This window comes from Notamacropus eugenii, chromosome 3 (assembly GCF_028372415.1).
Source record: "Notamacropus eugenii isolate mMacEug1 chromosome 3, mMacEug1.pri_v2, whole genome shotgun sequence".
NCBI classification, from domain to species: Eukaryota; Metazoa; Chordata; class Mammalia; order Diprotodontia; family Macropodidae; genus Notamacropus; species Notamacropus eugenii.
In genome coordinates, this window is record NC_092874.1 from 204,484,289 (window position 1) to 204,509,128 (window position 24,840).

The following is a 24,840-nucleotide window of genomic DNA, read 5'->3' on the forward strand; positions in this document are numbered from 1 at the left end:
TGAAGCCATTTTTTATCTTGAAATTATGTCATTCGTAAGATCTAAACATAGAAACTAAGTTTTTATTCCTTTTCTAGTGCACATTCAGATGTTGCTTCAGGTCTGAGTGATGGGAATGAGAATGTTCCATCATCCAGTGGGAGACATGAAGGGAGAACTACAAAACGTCATTATCGGAAGTCTGTACGGAGTCGTTCTCGTCATGAGAAGACTACTCGCCCCAAATTGAGAATTCTTAATGTAAGTATAAGCTTCTCAGACTTCATTTTATATTATAAGAAATTACGGCTAAAAAGAACTTTACAGATTATCTAATTCTACTTCTTCATATTATAATTGAGGAAACTGAGGCCCAGAGATATTAAATGGCTTGCCCAAGGTCACATATTTTTTAATAGTAGAGGCCAAAGTAGAATCAAGTCTCCTGATTCCCAGTGCTTATCACTCTCCCCTGCTGCCTTCTTGAGTTTTAGGGCAATACATAGTTTAACTGCTTCCCCTCCTTTTCTTTGTTCTGTAGGCAAGCTGAATTATCATACCACCCTACAGAAGTCCTAAAGGGTGACTGTGTCCCTTTCCTATAGCTATACTTTTAGTATTATCAAAGTATTTCAAGAACAGTACAATACCAGCGATACCTTGTTAGACTTTCTTCTTTGGTTTCCCATCTCTAAAAAGAATATACAAGCAAGCAGTGAGATTTTTATTTGAAAGACTGGCCTAAAATTAAAATGCATTTATGGAAAGCTCTTCACCAGCTTAGTCACAGGTTGGATAATAAATTGTTTGAATATGGTAACCCTCAGGAGTGGGGCAGTTAGGTGGTGCAGTGGACCTGGAGCCGGGAAGACTTATCTTTGTGAGTTCAAACGAGCCCTCAGAAACTTAGTAGTTGTGTGACCCTGGGCAAGTCTCTTAACCCTGTTTACCCTCAGTTCCTCATCTGTAACATGAGCTGAAGAAGCAAATGATAAACCACTCCAGTATCTTTGCCAAAAAATCCCAAATGGGGTTGTGTTGAATCAGACGTGACTGAAAGATGACAGAACCAAAATCACCTGCTAAGATGCAGAACCCACACTGGTGACATTAGAGACCTTTGACGTATCAAAGTAAGAAAGCTTAAAATCCTTTGTTTTGTCCAAATTACGTTTCCTTTGACCAAATTTCTAGAGAAAAGTACTTCTTTTTCTTAACAATGCATACAGACAATAGCTCAGAGCCCTCATTTTAAAAGAAGCTAGTGGCCTTAACTATTCATTCCTTCCAAACCATTCAATGGAAGACTAGTGAGTAGTATGAGGACCAGCGTAATCACCCTGTGCTTGGCAATCATGCTGCTGCTCATGCCACAAAAAAGGAATGTCTGCTCTGGCTTTGATGAATAATGGCCACACTATATTTCAACTTTGAAACCAAATGATCATCTATACTGTTTTTCCCCCATCTTGCACACTAATGTCAGAATAATGTTCCAACTACATTGTTCCGGCTTTGATCACATATTATCTTTATTCAGAAATTTTGGTGGCTGTCCATTTTCTCTAGATTGGATTACAAATTCTTTGACCAAATATATAGGGTCCCTCCAGATCTGCCTCTTTTCCAGTCTGTTCAACATTACTTCTATTCTTTGTTCTCACCAAATTGAACTAGTAGCTATTCCCCTAAAAGCATTCTCTCTCCTGTGTGATCTTAGACAAAATGCCTCAGTTTCTGTAAATGTAAAACATAGGGGTTGGAGTAGATTACCTTTTAGACCTCAAGTTCTGTTAACAAAATAGTACGTCATCCCATAAGATGTTCTTATTCTTTCAGGTGTCAAACAAAGGAGACAGAGTAGTGGAATGCCAGTTAGAGACTCACAATCGGAAAATGGTTACATTCAAATTTGACCTGGATGGTGATAATCCCGAGGAGATAGCATCAATTATGGTATAGTAACATTGGTTGATGTTCAGATCCTTACCTTGTTATTTAAAACCTAATACAGAACTCCCTTGAGAGAAAAACCAGGTACCAGTACAGTCAGTCATTATGTGTTGTTCCTCAGATTTTTGTCTCTGCTTCAGGATCCTTATCCTCAAGAATGTAATGAAAGGCCTTCTTCCATTTTCATTATGTGCTTATTGCATTCTTTAAGACCTTAGTTTGATTTTTTACATTGTCTTATGTAGGCTTGTATGTGGTTAGTTTACAAATATTTTACCACTAATTTTAAGCACTATTTAAGCACTAATTTATTTGGAGTAGGGGTGGAATTATGATTTTTCCCTTCCTGGAGATAATTTGGAAGTTTTCTTTGTTGTAACCTGTTCTAATGACTCAAAGTATTCTTACTTTTATACCTAGCCTAATTTCCTTACCCTTTAATTCTCTTCTCAGTGGAAATGGAGAACGGCTATTCCCCAGAATAAGTATAGTGTTCACTTAACTATCAGTTACTAACCTATAACCTGCCATTGTACCATTTTTGGACACTTTGTAGTGAAATTCTGTGGCACTACAAAGACTATATTTTAAAAAAGTAATTTTCATAGGCAATAAATTAAGAAACTAAACCTCTTCTTTTTAGAATAAACATTGACCTTTTAAATATTTGTATTGCTTTCTTAGTAGAAGCAAACAGAAATATGTTTTAGAAATAGTGGAATATGTGGAGAAGTCAAAGGTTTATCTGCATATGACTGTTTTATTAAACCAAAGCAAGTACAAGCTGCCCATAGTTAAGGACTCTTGGTTTAATTTTCCATGAAGCTGAAAGTTCTATTTAAACTGCATATGATTTTTTCTCCTAGAGATTAGAATTGGAATTCATACTTCACTTAAATAACTTGTGCTTGCTATCTTTTTGACCTCTTGATAATGAGTCTTCTTCCTCTCACCTGTTTACACTTGTCTTAGATTTGAGAGTTATTCCTTTTTCAGAGATAGAATGTTCTTAAATCCAGGAATTCCAAATGAACATTTAAAGAGATTTGTTTGGTTAGATACACAAGAACCATTGGCCTCATGTGCCAAGAACATTCAACAGTTGTTTCTTTTACAGGTGAACAATGATTTTATTCTAGCAACAGAGAGAGACTCATTTGTGGATCAGGTGCGAGAAATCATTGAAAAGGCTGACGAAATGCTCAGTGAGGACGTTAGTGTGGAACCAGAAGGCGACCAAGGATCAGAGAGCTTACAAGCCAAGGATGACTATGGCTTTTCAGGATCTCAGGTAGGGTCACTCTATGAGGGTTCTGTAAAGCCTACATTTTTAAAATATTGCAGGGACAGGTATTTGGTATCTTTGACAACCTAGGAACAATAATGTAAATCTAGGAATTGATCTTTCTGTTTTCATACTTTCTGAGATTATTACTTATACAATCTCAACTGGACCCAGCAGGGCATTTTTTTACACCTTCCTAATTAACTCTACACAGCAGCTTTTACAAACCTTTTTGTGCCTTCTTTAAGCACCCAAGGCTCTCTTCCTCTCCAAAACCCCTCAGTACTCTCAGCTGACAACCTTGCCTCATATTTCACTCAAAAAAAAAAAAAAAAAGAGGCCATTCACTGAGTTCCTGCCTCTCCCTTCTTCCTCATCTCACATCACTAAGATGCTTTCCACTACTTTCTTCTTTTTCACCCCAGTCTCGCATGAGGAGAAGAGGTTCTTGCCAAGGCAAACTCTTTTACGTGTACAGAGTGATTTCATTCTATCCCATCTTCATTAATAGAGTCTCACCCCCATGACACCACTCCCTCTTATCTTCACTCCCTTTCTACCGGCTACTTCACTACTACCATGTCTCTCCCATCCTCAAAAAACCTTCAGCTGACCTATCCATCCCTTCTAGCTATCATCCTGTATCTTCTCTCTATTTTCTGACTAAACTTCTTGAGAAGACCATCTACAATTTGATGTCTCCACTTCCTTTCCTCTCACTCCTTTCACTCTGTAGTCTGACTTCTGACATGATCACTCCACCAAAACTGTTCTCTCCAAAGTTACCAACAATATCTTAATTACCCAATTTAGTGACCTTTTCTGAGTCCTCATCCTTCTTAACTTCGGCAGCTTTTGCCACTGTCCATCATTCTCTTCTCCTAGACACTCTGTTCTCTCTAGGTTTTCATGACCCTGTTCTGTCCTACTTCTAATATTTATTTGACTACTCCTCCATCTCCCTTGCTGGATCTTTATCCAGGTCATATTTCTGTGGGTATCCCCCAAGGCTCTATCCTGGATCTTCTTCTATGTCTATTACTATTTTACTTGGTGATCTCATCAACTCCCATGGATATAATTTTCATCTCTATTCAGATGATTTTCTGATTTACTTGTCCAGCCCTAACCTTGCTCCTGACATCCAGTCTCACATCTCCAACTACCTATTACAAATGTCTCGGATTGGATTTGTCATTGATAACGTCTTGAAGTCAACATTTCCAAAAATGTTCTTATCATTATCTTTTGCTCCAAACCCTCTCCTCTTCTTAAGTTCCCTATTACTATGGAAAGTACCTGCATCCTCACCTAGGCTCACAATCCAGGTATCATCTGTGGACTGAATTCCCTGTGATTTGCCATCTGGAAGAATTTATTAAGACTTGTTGTTTCTACTTTTGTAACATAAATAACAGAAATCCCCTTCTGTTGAGTGACAGTGGCACCACCCTGGTGCAGGCCCTGATGACAGAGACAGACAGACAGACAGACAGACAGACCACACACACGCACGCACGCACACACACACACACACACACACACACACACCATGGTGGCAGCACCATTCAGTCAACTCAACTGGAACCTCTAAGAGCTTTGGTTTGGCTTTTGAAGCCCTTCACAAGCTGGCCCCTTCCTACATGCCACCTTCCCTTATCTTACTCTGCTGCTTCTCTAGTGCCTCCTACATGCTCCTCACACAAGACTCTCCATCTCTTGCCTCTTGGCATTTTTTCTGACTGTCCCTTATGCCTGGAATTCTCTCCTTCCTCATCTCTATGCCCTAGCTTTCCTGGCTTCTTTGAATTCAACTAAAGTCTCGTCTTCAAGAAGCCTTTTCTCTGATCCCTTTTAATGCTAGTGACTTTCCTGTGTTGATAATCTCCATTTTATCCTGTATATATCTTGTTTGTACACAGTTGTTTGCATGTTGTCTCCCCATTACAATGTAATTTTTCATGAGAGCAAGGACCGTCCTTTTTACCTTTTTTCATATCCTCAGCACTTAGCACAGTGCCTGACACTTAATCAGCCCTTAATATCCAGAGATATCCAACTGAAGCCCTAATTGGATTTAATGAACACAGTCACTGTGTAGGACTTGAGAGCTGTGGTCCACAAGTGACCACATTTTTGTTTGTTGCAGAAATTGGAGGGAGAATTCAAGCAACCAAATCCTGCATCTTCTATACCTCAGAGAGCAGGTAAGCTTCCTTTCAGTTTTCCACATTGTCTCCTTTCAGCATTTAACTTCTTAGAAAACAAATAGCAGTCAGCTCCCTAGATGCTCTCTCTGTGCTCTAATAATGAAGTTATGAGCTTCCTTTGAGTCAGGCCTGAAGCTGGATGAAGAGTAATGTACGGGTTTTTTTCTTATTTAGGTGTTTCCTCTAATTCCCTAACTCAAGTCGTACATTCAGCTGGACGGCGGTTCATAGTGAGTCCTGTACCAGAGAGTCGGTTACGAGAGTCAGTATTTTTCACTGCCCCATCCAGTGAGATGTCAGACCCAGGTGAGTCCACAGTTAGGAACCTTGAAGTAAGACTAGCAGATAAACATGAGGCAGAATTAAAGTGGGAAGGGTAATGAGTACCAGGTAAGTACAGGAGGCTGAAGCAGCGCAAAAAAGAGTAACTTCAGTGATCATAGTACGTAGAGTGAATTGTGAGTAGATAGTTCTTCCATAACCTGAATTCCTCTATCCTTATTTAGGATTAGGTGCTCAGGTCAGTTGGCTTGTGTACTAAATGTCTCCTATTTTAATATCTGTCCCCTTAGCAGAGTGCTATTTTATTTTCATGTTGATGAACTTAATAAGAGTTTGGGGCCATGTTGTATTCCTAATCTTTTTTAAAAACAAAAATGAACTAACTTCATTTTTTGTGTTTTGTTTGTTTTCCTTTACAGCTGCTGTTGCTCCGTCCCATGGCCCTGTAATGAATCTGTCTCATTCTGCTTCATCCCTTAGTTTGCAACAGGCATTCTCTGAACTTAGGCATGCTCAAATGGCAGAAGGACCCAGTACAGCTCCCCCAAATTTCAGCCATGCGGGACCAACCTTTCCAACTGTACCTCCCACCATGACTGGCATGGCTGTAGTCTTCCCTCCTACGGCAACAGCTGTGCCTTCAGTATCAGTTCCTGCAACAAGTAGTCCTTTTAATAGTGTTTCTGCACCAGTTATTCAATCTGTGGTCACCATGCCTACTGAAAAAGTCATTGCCGGAGTTGCTTCCAGTGCAGTTGTGTTAACTTCAAGTTCTTTCCCTGTACCACACGTATCTGGACCACCATTAGTTACCAGTGTGGTTTCCAGCATTACCATTCCTGCATCTGTGTCACTGTCTACCACAACTGAGTCAATTCAGGCCCCACCAGTTGGGGCCGTTATGTCTAATGCTGGCACTTTTCCTCCTGCAGCAGTATCAGTAGCTCCAGTTCCTGGAATAGGCAGTGCTGTTGCCCCAGGTGCTGTCACCCCAGCTATGACTTCTCAGCCTGCCCAGATTGCAGCAAGTATAGCTGTAGCAGCCACCCTGGCTTCCGCATCTACCACCACTCCATTCCCCAGCCTGGCTTCACAGCCACCCCTTCAGCTCAGTAGCAGCAACTCTGTCCCTAGTCTAGCTGAAACAGTGGTGGTTAGTGCACTCCATCCCAGGCATGATGGCACACATTTATCAGACAAGCCACCCCTTAGCAGTGTAGTGGGGCTATCCCTGCCCCTCTCCGTAGCTTCATCTTCCTCTGGAGCTGGGATATCCGATTCAACTAGTCAGCCCAGTGCAGTGCATCCTTTGCAAGTCCCATCTGCTGTTGCTTCTCCTCCTGTCCTTTCGCAGGCAACAGGGGCCATCTCCACCCCAGTATTGCCTCAGGTACCTTTACCTGGTATCCCACCCCTAGCACAGCCTGTTAGCAATGTACCTGCTGTACAGCAGACACTAATCCATAGTCAGCCTCAACCAGCTTCACTTCCCAACCAGCCCCACACCCACTGCACAGAAATAGATACAGAGACACAACCCAAGGCCCCTGGTATTGATGATATAAAGACTCTGGAAGAAAAACTGCGGTCTCTCTTCAGTGAACACAGTTCTGTCGGAGCACAGCATGCCCCTGTCTCACTGGAGACATCATTGGTAGTGGAGACCACAGTCATGCCAGGCATCCCAACCACCGCTGTCGCACCAAGCAAGCTTATGACTTCCACCACAAGTACTTGCTTACCACCAAGCAGTTTGCCTTTAGGAACAACTACTGGTTTGTCAGTTGTTACACCAGTGGTCACACCTGGGCAAGCTGCCACCCCAGTCAGCCATGCTCCAGCCCCAGCCAGCATTGCAGTAGGGGTGAAACCTGGAACCCCTCCCTCAAAGCCACCTCTTACCAGGGTACCGGTAAGATTTTTAGGGATTCATTTTACATAGCTTCTCTTATTGCACTGAAATAATGGATTTTCTCTCAAGGGTAAAGTTTAAAAATTTTATGCGTAATAACCCTAGGTCCCAACAAAATAGAAATATGTTTATGAAAACAGATTCAGAGGCTTATAGAAGTTCTGCTGACTGACAGAACTCAGTTTATATGTTTAGATTTCATTAAAAGTGTGTGTGTGTATGTGTGTGTACGTATATTTGATTAGATTGAAATTTATTAACTTTTAGGAATTGTACCTTGAAGTTTTATAAGTATATAAAAAATATATTGATGTTAGATACCACACTCACATTTGTCCCATTTGGTTTGGATGAAAGTAACATTTACCCCCAAAAAGAAACTCTTCTCGTCATCTACAGTATAGAGAAAGGGCAGATCACTAGTCCATGAAGCCAGTTACTAAAGCAGCACATTTTTTTTCCACTGTTATAAAATCAAGATTTAAGATTTAGAGTTCTAAAATAATTGAATGTTAGTGATCAAATTAGTACAAGAGTCAGAGCCCCAGTACTAGTAAGAAAATTACTAACTATAATATACTTTCTGATTCTGCTATTATGGGTTTTCCTCATTCTGGCATCTGCAGTCTCTTTGGACAGTTTTCATATAACCTGGCTGGATTTGGTGTGTTATTTCTTAATATGTAGTAGTTGTAACCTCCTCTGAGCCTTCTTCTCTTCATGTCTGATGCATTAAAATTGCCATCCATTGTCCATAGGTGCTGCCGGTAGGTACTGAACTTCCATCTGGTACCCCACCCAGTGAGCAGCTGCCACCTTTTCCAGGACCTTCACTAACCCAGGTGCTCCATGACTTGGCAGAATTCTTGCTGTTTCTCTTGCTTTTTGTCTTTCAAAATACATGGTTAAATTCTTCATTGCATGGTTTTAGCTTCTCTGTTTGTCTTTCTCTCTTGACTAAGTAACCCCCTTCCACTGAAGGTTTTTGGAATAGTTCCTAAGCCTAGTGGTCTAGATCCCATTTAAACTGAGAAGGTGTACAGTTCTTCTGTTTGGGGTATTAGAAATAGATGCTAACAAGGAAGACGAATCTGAGATATTTATTTCAATAGCTGAGTCTATTCTGAAAAACTATCTCACAGCTGAAAGTTTTACCAGCAAATTATCTCCCACCACACAACCAAAGTTAAGGATATTCACTCTTTGAAAAGTTCTATAGTTTTTATTCTGTAGAACAGGGGTTGGCAAACTTAATAGGCCAAATTCAGCCCTTCTGTTCTTATATGTTATGAAAGCTATGATCAATTTTTATATACCATAAACCTTTATTTTTAAATGTAAAAACCATCCTTAGCTCCCAGAGTTTACTCTGACCCCTGCTCTGTAGCAGCAGTGCTACAAAGCTTTTCGGACTTGTATATTAGGAAGAAACTGAAACTGTTTAATGATATTATTAAAAGGTGATTTAAGTTCTAAAATATATTTAGGATATTGCTGCATATATCCAGTAGATCATATGGAAACTTCTACTTTGATATACCATCCTGTGATACAAAGGAAGTAACAAGGCAAAATTATGTGTCTAACTGGGTATGACTTAAAAAAAAAAAATACCAACCTCACCTTTGGCAATATTTTCTAAATAAGTTCATAGTTATTTAAATTGAACTAAATGAGTATTTTACCTCGAAGATGATGACATACAAGCTTTATTTGATGCATCAATTAGATGTAGTTGTGAAGGTCTTTTGAATTTAATAAACATGTTGCTCTAATTCTAATTTTATGATGCGTATACTTGTGAAATGTTGAACTATAAAATAAGAGAAAATCCAAAATTTCTAGCCATCACCAAATTTAATAAGAAAGTGTTCCAAGTCTTAAGAGACTCAGTTTGGAATTCCAGGCATATTTACCAGAGGAGGGTAGAGGAGGGGATAACTGAAAACAAGAGCTGGGGCCTCTTGCAGAGGGGAGAGTGGAATAAGGCAGAGAACTGAGGGCAGCCAGGACCAGGCACCAAGGGGCTGAGAATCGTGGTGGTTAATGAACTGGGAAGGATCTGAAGGTGTAGAGTGGGAGGTTGGAGAATTAAGAGTGGGAAGAAAAATTGTGAGAAAATACCAGCATAAGAGATTTTCCCTTTGTTCCTTCTATTCCTCTTTGGTGATAGTGTTGGATGAGAATTGAGATTCAGTGTCTGTATTTGAAAGGTGAGAGAACTGAGTAGCAAGATAAAGAAGAGCATTAGGAGTCCCAAATAGGACGGGTTTTCTAGTATCCGAGGAAAAGAAGAGGAAAATTCTGAAGGAATTCCTTTCAGTCCATTCAGTCATAAGTTTAGTATTTATAATTTGGATACTGTAGGCAGCTTAGCCTTAAGTTATATTTCTGGTTTCAGTTATACTGAATTGTTGTATCTAAGATGACTTCTATTCCCCAGGCTGCTCCAGCCTTTTTGAAGCAAGTCCTCCGTGGTGACAGTGGTAGTAATAGCTCACATTTGTATAGTGCTTTCCTTGCACAGCAGCATTGTGAGTTGAGTAGCACAGATGCTATCTTCACCTAAAATATGGGGAAACTGAGTTTGTGATCTAAAATTACGTAACTAGTAAAAGTAAAGATGAGGTTTTGAAGCCAGTTTGCAGGTCTATAGCTTTTCTATAAAAACTGTCATTTTCTCACAGAAAAGGGAAAGAGGGTTAAAACTTTCTTAAACCAAATATTATAGATGAAAGCAGGTTGGCAAATAGAGCTTCTTGTTTGTGGAGAAGTAGTGGTTGTTTCAACCTTGATTTCCTTGATCATGATCTTCTGAATAATGTGTCATTAATATTCAGCCTTATCAGATTGACAAGTCTTAAGTAATTCTTCCCTCAGAAGAAAAGTGGCCTTTATGGACATATATGTTCTCAGACATAATAACTGTGTCAGGGTTGGTTTTTGTTTTTGCTTAAACTGTAACTTGTTACAAGGTGGGGGGAGTGATACTGGCAAGTGACAGTCATGTCAAAAAAAAAACATCAAAAATCATTTTTCAAAAATGATGTGCAATTGACAATACATTTCACCCTGTAGCTGGAGTTTTATAAAACTGAAGGAAAAAGTAAATGGAAATAGGTAAGATGTTATAAAGATAGCTAACTACAGTTCTGTGTACATTTCATAAAGCTTCCTAGAGAGGGGAAGAGTTACACAATCCATCTTCAGGGTGCAGAAGAAAGAAGATGGTAGAACAGAAAAAATAATGCATATAATCTGATTTATTGAAAAGGTGACAGAAATTTAGTGAATTTTGAAATAGCCTTACAATATGAACATGAAGTCTTTATTTTCATTTCTATGAATAAAGAAATGTTGCCTTTCATTTCCAAAACCTATATTAAATCTAGATTATAAGGTAGCTGTATCAGTCTTACAAAGTAAATAGGCCTTATAAATTAGCTGTTAACTTTGCTAATGTGCCTAAGACATTCTTATTAGTGGGTATTTTTGCTTCAGTCTCAGCAACCTCTAGAAGATCTTGATGCTCAGTTAAGAAGAGCCCTTAGTCCAGAGACTGTCCCTGTCACATCTTCAGTTGCTGTAAGTTGAAAGAGCTCCAAAGTAGCCTGTCTCCTTCCCTCCCAGGATACGCTCCCAGAAATGTAATTCAAACATTTAGAAATACTCTTAAGAAGAAGATTTTGGCAGACTATAACTCCATCTAAGTGTGATACATGGCCATAATGATGGGACAAATGAATGGAAATCTATGATGTTTATTTATACTGTTTAGTGAGCTAAGCTATTCATTTCACCAGCTACTTCATGAGTTAATTCCAGAAGAAAAGCTTAGATTAGAGAATAATCCTTAGACATATCTAGTTTCTCTGATTTTAATACTGAAATATCAGGGGTATCATGGGGGGGGGGGGCGGTGTCTGTGTTTTGTCTGTGTCACATATTAAATTGAAGTTTTAACTTCTATTTGTTTGCATTTGGAGGTGTGTGTGTGTCACATTTTAAATTGAAGTTTTAACTTCCATTTGCTTACATTTGGAGGAGATAAAAATGTCCTTAAGGAAAATACTTCCCTTTGAATGAATGTCTGAGATACTTCTGAAATCATTCTGAAGAAAGAATGTCGTAAAAAGAGTTTTCAAAGCTCATTACTTCTCCAAAAAGTGAAATTGAGATCAGTTAATAAGAAAGATATATTAGCTTTCTAGGTTGATATAATGGCAAGATCAGGTTTTGTGGTACATTTGGATCCTCCATATCACACACACACACACACACACACACACACACACGAGTTTTATCTTTTGCAAAAAAAAGAAGGTACTGATTATAGTTAGTAGACTGAATCTACTGCATTAGAAGTTTTTAAAAGTCATCCTGTCATCTGTAATGACAAAACTTAGCTGTTCCTCATAGTTACAATATATCTTCTAAACTGGAATGAAAGTTGGACTGTATTTCAACCAAAAACCTAAAATTTGTGTTTTTTTTTATTTAAATTTTGTCTTGTAGCCCACGTCACTTGCAGCTCCAACATCAGTTGCCGGAGCAGTGCCAGCGGTAGTGCCAGCTCAAAGAGGTAAAGTGTATGGCACCTTGAGCATGTAGCACAATTCAAAAGCAGGCTCCTATTTAGGTATTTGATCCCCCAGTGAGATTGGGAGCAGATTAGTAATATATTCCAGAAAAAGCTTGAACAATTGGAAATTGCGGCTAAGAAAACTAACAAAAGGATCAGAATAACATTAATAGCTGTCTCCAACAAAATGATCACTGTGATTGGTCCCCAGAAATAATTAAATTCTTTGAATTCAACCAGCTTTAAGCCTATCCGATGTTTCAGGTACTGCTGTGACCACCTTAGAAGGCCTTCTAAAACTGCACTTAAATCTTCTCTAAGTCTAAGAAGACATAAAGCAATAGAACAACTTCAAAATAAATCTAGTCCAGAAGAAAATTCTTGTTTCGTGAATCCTGTAACTACATTGTGAGCACCTAACTTAAGAATACATCATTGAAAAAGAAAATAGATTGTTTAGATTCATCCTCTTAGATATGATTAAAGAGAGAAAAAGATAATTTAAACTTTTTTGTCATCTTTATTTCCATACTTCTTTCAGCAGCTCAGACCGTAGAGGATAACGTCATAACGACCAACTCAGAGGCCAGTGTTCTTAAGATGGGCCGGTTTCAGGTAAGGTTTTCGGGAACTTTGTCACATAGATTGTGTAAATGATGTGATTGCCAGTTACAGACTTAAATAAACTGATACGAAAATTCTACTGGCATAATCTTAATCTTCAGGAATCCAGAGTTAGCTCTTTGCAAATGACCAGAAATGTTCTTGACGATCTATCAAGGGACTACAATGACTAACAGATTTTTTTTTTTTTAATTTCTAAAGAATCACTTCTCTAATAAGATTTAGAACTAGGACTAGAAACCAATACAGACTCCTCACCTTGCTCTTCACAACCTAGCTCTAGAATACCTTTCTAAATTTTTCACATTAGTCTCCTTCCCACACTTAATATATTCTAGCCAAGCTGTTCCCCGAGTCTGATATTCTGTCTCCTACCTTTATACACACTCTGTGTCCATGTCTGGAGTGCATTCCCTGTTCACTTTGCCTCTGAAGGAGGCATCTTTGTCTTCTTTCAGGGCTCAACTCTCAAGTACCACTTTCTATGGGAAGTCTTTCCTCCTCTGCCTGGTTATGGTCCCTTTTGCCTCAGATTATCATGTACTTCCTCATCTGAGCACATGTTAAATTTCCTCCCTCTCAGCATCTCCTTTCCATCATTCATTAGGGCTCCTTGAAATCATTCCCTGAATCTACTATAGTGAGTGCGTTGTACTAGTAAGTAATTAATAATAATTTAGTTGAGTTCCTAAAAGGTTTTGTCTTAAATCTTAGTTTAAAATTGCCCTGCTACTCTGGATATTTCTTCATTAAAAAAAAGAAAGCCACTTTACTTCAGATAATAAGAGGAAGGATTAGGTTGGAAGTATGTAAGGAGGAGATTTAAAGCTTTCTTTTCCCAAAATGAAGGGATTGGATACAGTTGGCTGGGAAATGGAATTTCCTACCACACAGAGTATGCAACTCTGGTTTTGGGTTTGTTTTGGGGTTTTTTGGTTTTTTAGGCTATCCTGAAGGTTAGTCTTTTTCTTTTTTTAAATTACCAGGTATCAGTTGCAGTAGATGACTCCTTGAAGGACAGCAGAAGTAAGTCAGAAGAAGTAAAGTCTGTACATTTTGAATCGAGCACTTCGGAGTCCTCAGTGTTGTCAAGTAGCAGCCCAGAGAACACTCTGGTGAAGCAGGAGCCTGGTGGAATTGCCACAGGTCTGCATGGCACCTCCTTGGATACAGTCGATGGTGTTCCTTCTCAGAAAACTTCTGCCACACAGACAAAGCCAGAAGCTGAGCAGCCTACCACAGTTGGCCGTTTTCAGGTGACAACTACTACAGACAAAGTTGGCCGGTTCTCTGTGTCAAAAACTGAAGACAAGGTCACCACTGTGGTAGAAAAAGAGCCACCCATGGCACACCCTTTATTGGATTCTGAACAGGCTGTTCCTTCTGCTGTAGCACCAAAGAAAGAAATGCCTGCATTATCAGAGCCAAGCCATCTTAATGGGCCATCTTGTGACCTGGAAGCTGCCTTCCTAAGTAGGAATATGGATGATGGTTCGGGTAGCCCACATTCTACTCACCATTTGGGCTCAAAAGGCAGCCTTCCCATCCAGAGCCTTAGCCAGAGCCTTAGTAATTCATTCAACTCCTCTTACATGAGCAGTGACAATGAGTCAGACATTGAAGATGAAGACTTGAAGTCAGAACTACGTCGGTTACGAGAAAAGTAAGACTTTTCTTCCCTTATGCTTTTCATATAGATTATAGAATCAGAGGCTCAGAACTGGGAAGGACTTTAGAAATAATCTAATCTAGATTTTTGGAACCGCAGAGTTTAATGACTTGTCAAGGTCACATAACTACGAAGTAGTAGGTAGAAATTCAAGATTAAATTTTCAGATGACATATCTACAGCTCTTTCTACTATAGCATAAGTGTAGGGAATCTCTTTTCTATCGAAAGATAAGGATTTATGCATATGAGAATAAACATTACCCAAATATATATAAAGTATTTAGAATATAGAAAGTTGTCGGAAGATTTTTCATCAAACTCTCTCTTGTTGAGACATATCTTTACCACTCTTTTCACAGGTATGCTTTTTTGAGATCATAAATACTGTCACTTTGAGCATTTATTACATACACTTGTTTTAACTACCACCAGCCTACCTTATGCATTGTAAAAAGGGTACAGAGGCATTTATTTAAGCAGTTGCTATGTAGCCAAGCACTATGCTGAGTATTTTACAAATATTTTCCTGTTTGATCCCCACCATCACCCTGGGAGGTAGTTCCCCATTTCACAGTTGGGGAAAGTGAGGCAGACCTGTTAAGTGACTTGTTCAGACACTAGTTAGTGTCTGAGGCTAGATTTGAACTCAGGTCTTCTTGACTCCAGGTCCAGCGCTCTATCCTCTGTGCCTCCTAGCTGCCTGTATAATAGTTAGCTTTTATATAGTGCTTTAAGATAGCAAAGTGCTTTGCAAATATTATTTCATATGATCCTCACAACAACCTTGGGAGATAGGTGCTATTTTTATCCCCATATTTTCAATTGAGGAAACTGAGGCAGACAGAGGCTAATTAACAGAGACCCAGGATCACATACCTAGTAAGTAGCTAAGGCAAAATTTCAATTCAGATCATCCTGACTAACCCACATGCTTTATCAAACACTCTGAAATTACCCTTTGTTGGGTGAATGTCTATAGCGAGTGCTCTCTATGTAGTAATTGGCCTCTATTTGCCTTCTTTTGTCTCAGGAATCAGGAAAAACCACATTTTCTTTTTTGCTGGAAACTTAAAGAATTTTAAATGGAGGTGGGAGGAAATGGGGAAGAAAAATTGAAGTTTTCATAATAGTGGAAATAGGGAAAAGGTGAGTACTCAAGTATTGAGAGCAAGTTAAGTATTTACATTCAGGATAAATGTAAGGGCCTAGATTCACAAATGTTAATGAAATTGCCATTTGTTGTCAAATTGAAGTTGTTATATTTGGCAAGTTTGCTGTTGAGTATGTTCTTAAGTCTGGCCTGTACTCGTAGGCACCTTAAAGAGATCCAGGACCTACAGAGTCGGCAGAAACATGAAATCGAATCTCTGTACACCAAACTGGGCAAAGTCCCTCCTGCAGTCATCATTCCCCCGGCTGCTCCGCTCTCAGGGAGAAGAAGGAGGCCCACTAAGAGCAAAGGCAGCAAGTCCAGCCGCAGCAGTTCTTTAGGGAATAAGAGCCCTCAACTTTCAGGTAAGGAGCCATGGAACAGGGTCTTTCACCATAGTTTTTTCCTCCTTTTTTCTTTTAGTTTCCCTTTAGTTCTTTACTTTTTTTCCAGTATGGAAGCTGTTGAGCTGTAGAAATGGATATATCACTTCAATATTTTTGCTGATTTTCTAAAACTAACTTTTACATCTTATTCTCAACTCCCTCTTCCCTGCCTTCATTTTACCCTTGGAAGTGGTCCTGGCGAATGGCCCTTTTAGCATAATTCACGTTGAAACCATTTTACAGTCTCCAGTGAAAAGTCTACTTGAGAACAATCCTCAGCTTTGCCACCAACTGAAGTGTTATTTATGTTTACCCAAACCCTTGGTTCAATGAGGTTTTTTTAAAAAGTGCCTTTCTTTTCACTAAGTGTTGAGCAGAAACTCCCATATGATTGCATGTAATGGAAATTTGATTGGCATTTCACAGAAGGCCAACTTTGGGTAGGTATATAAGTTATATAACTGTCTTTTGGGGACATCATTTGGAGTGAGCTACTGATGACATTATTCAAAGGAAATAGTTAAAAGCATATCTTGAGAATGAACTTTATTAATACTTACATGTTAGATATGTGTGCAGAAGTTAACATGACATGTATTAAAATACCACATACAAATAATAACAGAATATGTATCATAAAGTGGTGCATACAAAGCCATTTAGTAGCATAGCTCTTTTCCTGCTGGATAGTTATTGCTTTACATTAAGTGTGATGGTTGTACATGCTCTGGGTGAACTAACTTGTTTGTCTCAACAATGTTCATTGATGATTCCCTGTAGTGAGAGCTAATCTTAGTAAAATTTCTAAGAGGATTATCTAGTTTTAAAGGATCATGCTAGTAAAAACAATTCTGTTTCTTTTCCACCTTTCTCATAGACATTCTCCCTTAGAGGTCTGCCCTGCGGGTGTGGCATGTTAAGACAGTGTTGAAAGCTAATAGGACAGTTCTAACCCATTTCTTCAACATCACAGGGTCAGCTTGCAGAAAAATAGAAAAATACTTACATAATGCCATCTGCTCACCTTACCTGCACTCCAAGTAAACCAGCTCATCCTTGACAAACTTGTTGAATAGGAAATGAATATCCAGGGATGAGAAAAGGAGGTCACTTCCAGGATACTGGACCCAGCACTTGTGTGACATCTGCCAAGAAATTGGGTGCCAAACACTCTCTGCATTCAGTGACCACCCATACCTTTTGCCATACAGTTTTACATCCGACCTGGCATATGCTTACCTTAGTAGGAAAGCTAGGCAGAGCCTGCCTTGGAAATCTAATTGTCTCATATTTCAGTGTCTTTCTCAGTAGGGAAAAACAGAATCTTCTTTTCAAAAGCTGTTTAGAGTCAGAGTTATTATTAGTTAGAAAACCTCATGTTCCCCTTGTCCTGCAACTGCCCTTTCTTACTTGACATGTGAACCACTCTGAGCAAACTGTCTTAAAAGCTTTCTTAGGTAGTTTTATGAAAGGAACCTTCTGCCTTAATGTCAGCATTGGAGGAAGGGCAGGAGTTACTTCCCACTTCACTCCTGGCTTTTCTTCCAGTCAATAAAACTTTTGTTCTTTCTTATTCTATAGCATCTCTCCCGTCCGCATCTCTCCCTGATACCCCACCCCTAGTCAAAACACAAGATTTCTTGTTTTGGTTTTCTGCTGCTTGGTTGAATATTTTGTGCAGTCCATTCTCACTTGCCTTTTTGTAGCCTACCTATTCAGTGTCTATGGAGTACAGTGGGAAGACTGAACTACTTAGAAACTTCCCCTTGTTTCCTGATGCCACTCTCTCTTTTCACAGGAAACCTGTCTGCTCAGAGTGCAACTTCAGTCTTGCACCCCCAGCAGACACTCCACCCTCCTGGCAGCATCCCAGAGACTGGGCAGAATCAGCTGTTACAGCCCCTTAAACCATCTCCCTCCAGCGAGAACCTCTATTCAGCTTTTACCAGTGATGGTGCCATTTCAGTACCTAGTCTTTCTGCTCCAGGCCAAGGTAAGAAATCAGATGGCAACCACCATCTTCTGACAGCACTAAGGTGGAGGAATTTCCATAACCTTGGTGATGGACCAAATGCTCCAGAAGACTTCAGGTCACAGCTTGGACTGAGGAACCTGAAAGCAAAAGACCACCTGGCCAGTACACAGTCTATGTATAACCTGCTCAGGAGTCTTAGTCCTAGAACAGTTTGAGGTGATAGACAGATGATGAGATAGACTTATTACAGAGAGATAAGTCAGCATGTTAAGTTAGGCTTGTTGCTACCATCTGGTCAAAGAGCCTCTTCAGAGAAGGCCATGTAGTGACCAACATGAAATTTCACACGTCTGAGACCTTTGTGAGGAGATGTCACTGCAAGCACGTGAGGGATTGGGAGCCAGGCCTTAACCCTTGAAGACATATCAGAAAGTAGACTGGGAAAGTGGTCATCCCCCAAAATTCAGTAGTCACTACCAGGGAATAAAATATAGTTTCCTGGAAGATGATGCATAGCCTGGTCAGGGCAGATTTTTTTTCCCTCTGCTGGGGTAGGGGAAGTATACCAGAGGAGCTGTTCAGTATTTGAACAGTCTAGTCATTTTGCTTTCTGTCCACAGCCCACTTTGCCACAACGATCTTGTTTTACTAGACAAAACATTTCCATCAAAAGGGTCTCCACTAATAATAGAAATAAAAGATATAAAATTCAATTGTGGGGTGTCTAAGGAGGAAGAAAGGGACAAAAGATAATAGACTTGCTTCCAGAGAACTCAGAAGCAAGAATCACCACGCCCTTTCTTCTCTAAGAACATTTTCAGGAGAATTAAAAGAAACCTTTGAACTGAGTACCATATCTTATCAAGGTGATTGTACTCTATTCTGAAGGAGCAAAATCAACTAGCATTATTCCAGTGAAGAGCTTTGGGTTTTTACAGGTGGAGGGAATGGAATTCCTAATTCCTATTCTATTTAGGTGCCCTTCTCCTGAAGCTTGTTCTTCTTTGTGCCATCTTAGTACATTTCACCACTCCAACCTCAAGTTTCTAACATCTTGTAGTTGTGTTCTGTGTTTCTCTTCCTCTCTGTTCTTCCCTCTTTTTCCCCACCTTCTCACAGGCTGTGCGAAGTTTAACTGTGCATCTGAGCGGGTGACGTTCAAACCTGGTGGCAGGAGGACCCGATTTCTGAGTACGCCCTGCTTGGCTCTTTGTGTGTAACACCTTTACTCCTTCCTTATTTTTGTTTTTCTGCTGCTTGGATTTGATATTTCATGCAGCTCATTCTCATTTGTCTCTTTGTATCCCGTGTACTCAGTGGCTTGGCTGAACTATTATTACACTCAGAAGTTTGGGTCCATTTGTTAGTGTGAAACACAATTCTATAGAAATAGATCATATTCCTTTGAACTTGGAGATGAATTTATCTGGATGCTGAAGGATTTTTTCATAGTAAATTTAGCTAGTATATAGAGGGCTGTTGGATCTTAGAGGCTAACTTCAAACTCCATGGCTTTGACATTGAAGGTACCAGAAAGATAGGTTTTGGCAGCGCATATAGATATAATTAGGTTAAATCTGTCATAGGAACATGATGTAGTTTTTCCCTGTTTATTCTGTCTTCTGTTTCATAGCATATTGAAGTACTCATAATAAGCCTTAATTTCAGTTCTGATTAAATAATCATAAAATACTAGATACCATGTATAGAACCTCCAAGAAACATAAAAACTTCCTTTTCGTAGCTCCTGGATCCTATTTAATTCTTTCATAGTCCTCCAGGTAACTACTTTACTTTTTACACCAATAATAATTCATAGATAATTCTAATTATAAGACTCTCTTTTCTAAGGGAAACCAGCGTATACATATATTTGTTATAGCTCCTTTACTAAAAGTGTTTCATTAGTTGGAGACCTCCCAACAAAGAAAGGGAAGTTGTCTTCACTTATGATGGCAAGGTTATTGCAGAAATTGAGAATAGCCTTATAAGATGCTTTTTGGTATTTTCTGGCTATCCCAGAAGTAACATAAGCTCACGAGATAAGGAAAGGTCTTGTTTCTTAAGATCTCAAACTTCTGATGTGGTTATTGAGGTGTTTTTAAATGCATGTGCTAAGGCTGCCAACATAATGCTTCTGAGTGTGCTTCAAAGGTTGACAGACCCTCCTGGATGGAAGTGTCATTGCTCCTCCGTTCTCTGTAATGACAGGGTATGTAAGGGAAGTGCTTTGATTCACCTTCATGCATCACGTTTAACTTCATTCCCTGCATCCTTTCCCTATCTCCATTTAACCTCATTCCCTTGCATCTTGTAGCCTGTCTCCTCCAACTCCCCAACCTTTCTTTTCCCTTTATTTTAGCAATAGGATGATAGCCATGTTAGGGAGTTCTCTAGATTCCTCCTTCTACAACAGATGGTGATTCCAAAGTTATTTGACTTCGGGGACAGAATATTTTAACAATGCTTTGATAAAGTACTTTGATTCAGGATCTCAGAGCAGTAATTTCACTGGAAAAGCTGGATATTAATATAGTACTTTAAGGTTTACAAAGCACTCTTTATGTGTTTAACTTGATCTTCACAAAATCTTTGTGAGATTTGGTCTACAAGTATTATTTGTATTTTATTAGTAAGGGAAACTGAGGATCCATAGAGGTTAAATGATTTGCCCAAAGACATGCAGTATCAACTTGTAGGTGGTAATAATTTGAACCCAGATTTCCCCTAGCTTGAAGTTAAGCACTTCCTTTTATACCACATTTCTTATCCACCCAAACCAGGAGGTAGTAAGCTTGGCTAGGCAATACCCACGTAATCTATGTTTCTACCCATAAATAGAGAAGCATAAAGACCTAAAGTTGAATACTTTGGAGGGAAATATGGAAAAGATTCATATATCCTAATATATCATAAAATCACAGGGAGGGTCCATTTCTGTTACTTTGGGATCATTTTAAATACATTCCATTCTTAGCACTTCCCTTGGAAGATAAAGGAGTGGGCCTAAGTCAATGGAAGATGCATCGTTGTGCATGAAATGACTCCTCATGGGCAGGTCCCAAGAGGCCAGGAAGCTAAGGTTACAGGAAAGATGGGGAATAGCTAGGGGAGTGCATGAGAATCTTTGCTCCTTTTTTTTGTTCTCTAAGAATAGATAGTTTATTGAAAGCACGGCTTGGCTTGATACATAGATGGTTGGTTTCCCAGAATCCTCTAACCTTCCCTTCTAGCATAATCTTAAAGATTGCAATAGTGAGGGTGGGCGAAAGCAAGTTAAAGTGAATTAATAATGAAACTGGGACAGTAAGGCTGCTCTGAAAGGCTTTGCAGATTCTTGATTGCTAATATATTTAATTGCCTACATTTTAACTACTCAGCAGGAGAAACAGGGTGGGACCGGATCAGTGGGGAAAACTCTCTGCTTTGGGTGTTTGAACCTTAAGCAGTGAGGCCTTGACAGATTCCCATCTCTCAGTTCCCAAAAAGTGTGCCTTCCACTTCACCAAGGTTCCCAAGTCTGTCAGAGAGCCACTCGAGAGGGAAGCCTTTCTGGAGTGGGCGACCAGGAGATTAACTTGATTTGGGACAGTCTGTAATACGTAGGTTTCTGTCTTGCTTTCCAGATACCACAATTTTCTAACCCTAAAGCTGTTAAGGGTTTGCTCAGTGCCCCCCGGACACCAAGGATCCCTGGGTCCTACTGCCCCTTCTCTACTCCTGGTTTCTCTTGCTGGGCCTTTTAATGCTATTTGCCGATACTAAATATTTTGCACTGATGTTTCTTTAACACATTGCTCTTTCTTTGTGCTTCAGGGAAGATGGTGAAAAAAGTCTGTCCTTGCAACCAGCTCTGTAGTAATTATCTCTTTTCTGTTATTTTTAGTCTTTTGATTGTAATGCTATTATCCATTAATTTTCCAAACCCTGAAGTATCTCCCTGGATCTGATTTGTCTTGCATCTGTTTATCTTTCTGTCCCCTTTTATGATGTGTTTATTAATATGCCTAAGTGCTAGCAGGTAATTTAATCATTGAGACTGAAAACTCACCTCAAGTTCTAGACTGTTCCCATCTGAGCCTATCCCTGAGGCAAATCATGGATTGGCAGTAACCAGGAAATTATGCAAGATCAGAGGGACCTGACTGATGTTCAGGAAAGATCTCTGCCACGGTGGGGAGGTAGAATACAGTCCACCCTGTAGGGTTTGACTTCAGTGCGTAAGGTTATATGTAGATTTAGTTATTTCACAGCTAGTTCTGTTTGGGTTTAAAGATTACGAATATGGACCAGTATGAGATTTTAACTAGAATCACAAGAAAGATTATGGTTATTAGGATTTGGTAAGAAGTACTTAGATAATGGGGAACAAAGATAAATAAGATTATGAGCACTCTGCTCCCCTTCTCCCCCAGGATTAGAACAAGGCAAAGAGGGAACACCACAGATCCGAACACTTACCTATTTCCAGCAACAAATTGGCTGGAATTGACTCACAACAGAAAAAAAATATCTACATGAGCTAGAGTGAACCTCATTAGTCCCCAGTAGTCAGAATTGGGACTATATGTGAATAGGTGGTCTTCAGCAGCCAATTCAAAGGGAATTACTGTGTGCCTGGTTCTTCCCTGTGTCGCAAGCCAGTATTCTAGATCCCAGTGTAGATTCAGAGTGAAAGAAGATGAAATCAACCTTCTGTAAAAGGAGATTGCATGTTTCCAAGGGGTTATAGCCACCATAATTAATGAAGAGGTATCACACCCAGCATGTGTAAAGTAAGGAATTTCTTAATGTGAATAAGACTCTTCTGTCTGTTGCACTTTCCTGTTAAAACATTTTGGCTTTTGATAGTTCCCTTACCTCTAAATGAACTTTTATCTGTGTTGTGCTTGCCTTATTTACTGACCAGGGCCCCTCCAAATATTTTCCCCTTCAATATGTCAACCCTCATGCATGTGACCTCTTGAATTTCCATATTACCATGTCCACTCATCCTCACTGCATGTGACTTCTACTCTAGCCCTATCTTACATTTGCCCTTCGAGAGAAAGTTGACCAAAATCCTCTTGTTTTCTGTTCAGATTCACTTCACTTCAAGGAAAATACCACCCTTCCCTTCACATGGTTCAAGCAACAGGTCACCTTAGGGCCTATATTCTTTACAAGGGCAAAAAGCCCTCTGTTGTTCTCCCTATGTTGTCACAGCCCTATGAAGTATGACGCCTTCCTCAGAAGCTTCTCTGAAAGGTCAACTCTGATCCTTTCTCAGCAATGCTTGTGAGCCTTATTCTCAGACTGGGCTCAAGGCCAGTCCCTGTTAGAAGGGCCCTTTTCTCGACAGCTTCAGAAGGTGCCTTTCAACATCTGTTTTCATGCAGCAGGAAGGTTGCATGCATTTGTGAATGCCCATGACAAGGAAGCAAAGGCCGGACACTGGCCTCTAGCGTTTGGGTACCTTGGCAGCCTGGTGACTTGGAATCACATCCCTGTACTTTACATAGCTTTTATTTATCCTGCAGTTGCAAATGTGAGATCTGATAAGAGTGAATGAGACAGTGACTCTTCTCTCCCTCTTCCCTAACACTTGCCTCTTCGAATACTCTTCAGTGTGCCCTCCAGCAGAGCCGAAATCAGGCAGGACACGCACTCCTTCTTTTTCATCAACCATACAAATAAAATTACCTTCTCCATAGCCTCAAAGCTTCCCCGCCCCTTGTGCATTTCCGCCCCAAGCTGAATGTTCCTGCTGCTTCTATGTTGAAGTGCTTGCTGCTCTGGTTTGGGGAAGAAGAAGGCCTTTAACTACTTCAGAACAGAGCCTTTACAGAACCTAAATGACCCAAGCCCACAATAGTTTCAAACCCTGACTCAGGGTCTGACTCATACCAGGAAAGACAAATGAAAGTTCAGTCTCTCCCAACAATGGTGTCTTTACAAATCCATATTTATGGGCCCAAGTGAAAGTTGTATTTGATAAACCACTACTTAATTAGCGTCTTAGTTCAGCTCTGAAATGCTCCCGTGAGCCTAATGTTGAAGATGTGTGGCAGTATCTACATGGGTTACCTTGTCCTCTCTGAGACCAAGTCATTCCCTCCTTCCTCCTCCTCCAGCCTTGCCCTTGATGTGAATGCATTAAGAAGTCCTCTCCTGCTTTCCCCTCTTCAGGGTGATTAGAAACCAGAGCAGCTGGCCCCAGAGACTGCACCATTCCTCTCCTTTCACAGCATGGGGGCTAGGAGCAGGGTACCAGTAGTCACTGGCCTTGATTGCCCTTGGGTCATATGAATAACGAAACACCTGTTCCATTTGCCTGTTGTGCCCTCAATGCTCCGAGGCCTGGCCTAGGCAAACACTGTTATCTAGAATCACTACAGGCACTTTAATAGTTCCTGAGGAAAATCCTTGCTTATAATTCTTTTTAGCTAAAGCATATGGCTTAAATAACACCCAGGAATCTTAACCACTTGCCTTTCTTTCTGCATGGCTTCCCTAACTCATCCCTTCCCTCTGCCCTCCATTTCATCATTCTGTGATCTTTGACCGTCTCCTGAAATTGAAACCCAAATAAGCTTTTGTAAAGCCTGTGTTTTTTCCCTTCTAACTAGGGACCAGCAGTACAAATACAGTGGGGGGAGCAGTCAATAGTCAAGCCCCACAGGCCCAGCCACCCAGCAGAAAGGGCACATTTACAGATGATCTACACAAGTTGGTAGACAACTGGGCCCGAGATGCCATGAATCTCTCAGGCAGGAGAGGAAGCAAGGGACACATGAACTATGAGGTGAGACTTTCTCTTTTCCTTCCTAACCTATTTCAAATACTGAAAGA

At 40.0% G+C, this 24,840-nt stretch overlaps 1 protein-coding gene across 19 annotated transcripts in view; it reads left to right on the forward strand.

Moving 5' to 3' along the window:
• WNK1 (WNK lysine deficient protein kinase 1) overlaps window positions 1-24,840 on the forward strand; it is a 174,287-nt gene that overhangs the window by 146,071 nt on the left and 3,376 nt on the right. For 12 of the 19 annotated variants that reach the window (XM_072654100.1, XM_072654109.1, XM_072654092.1 and 9 more), the window contains 14 exons: window positions 78-240; window positions 1,819-1,935; window positions 3,050-3,223; window positions 5,367-5,424; window positions 5,602-5,733; window positions 6,129-7,621; window positions 8,380-8,463; window positions 11,123-11,206; window positions 12,137-12,203; window positions 12,745-12,818; window positions 13,814-14,490; window positions 15,811-16,013; window positions 17,833-18,027; window positions 24,618-24,793. In XM_072654100.1, coding sequence (XP_072510201.1) covers window positions 78-240; window positions 1,819-1,935; window positions 3,050-3,223; window positions 5,367-5,424; window positions 5,602-5,733; window positions 6,129-7,621; window positions 8,380-8,463; window positions 11,123-11,206; window positions 12,137-12,203; window positions 12,745-12,818; window positions 13,814-14,490; window positions 15,811-16,013; window positions 17,833-18,027; window positions 24,618-24,793 — 3,697 coding nt within the window. The remainder of the gene's footprint in view (window positions 1-77; window positions 241-1,818; window positions 1,936-3,049; window positions 3,224-5,366; window positions 5,425-5,601; window positions 5,734-6,128; window positions 7,622-8,379; window positions 8,464-11,122; window positions 11,207-12,136; window positions 12,204-12,744; window positions 12,819-13,813; window positions 14,491-15,810; window positions 16,014-17,832; window positions 18,028-24,617; window positions 24,794-24,840) is intronic. The other 7 variants (XM_072654091.1, XM_072654110.1, XM_072654095.1 and 4 more) reach the window with 6 other exon arrangements.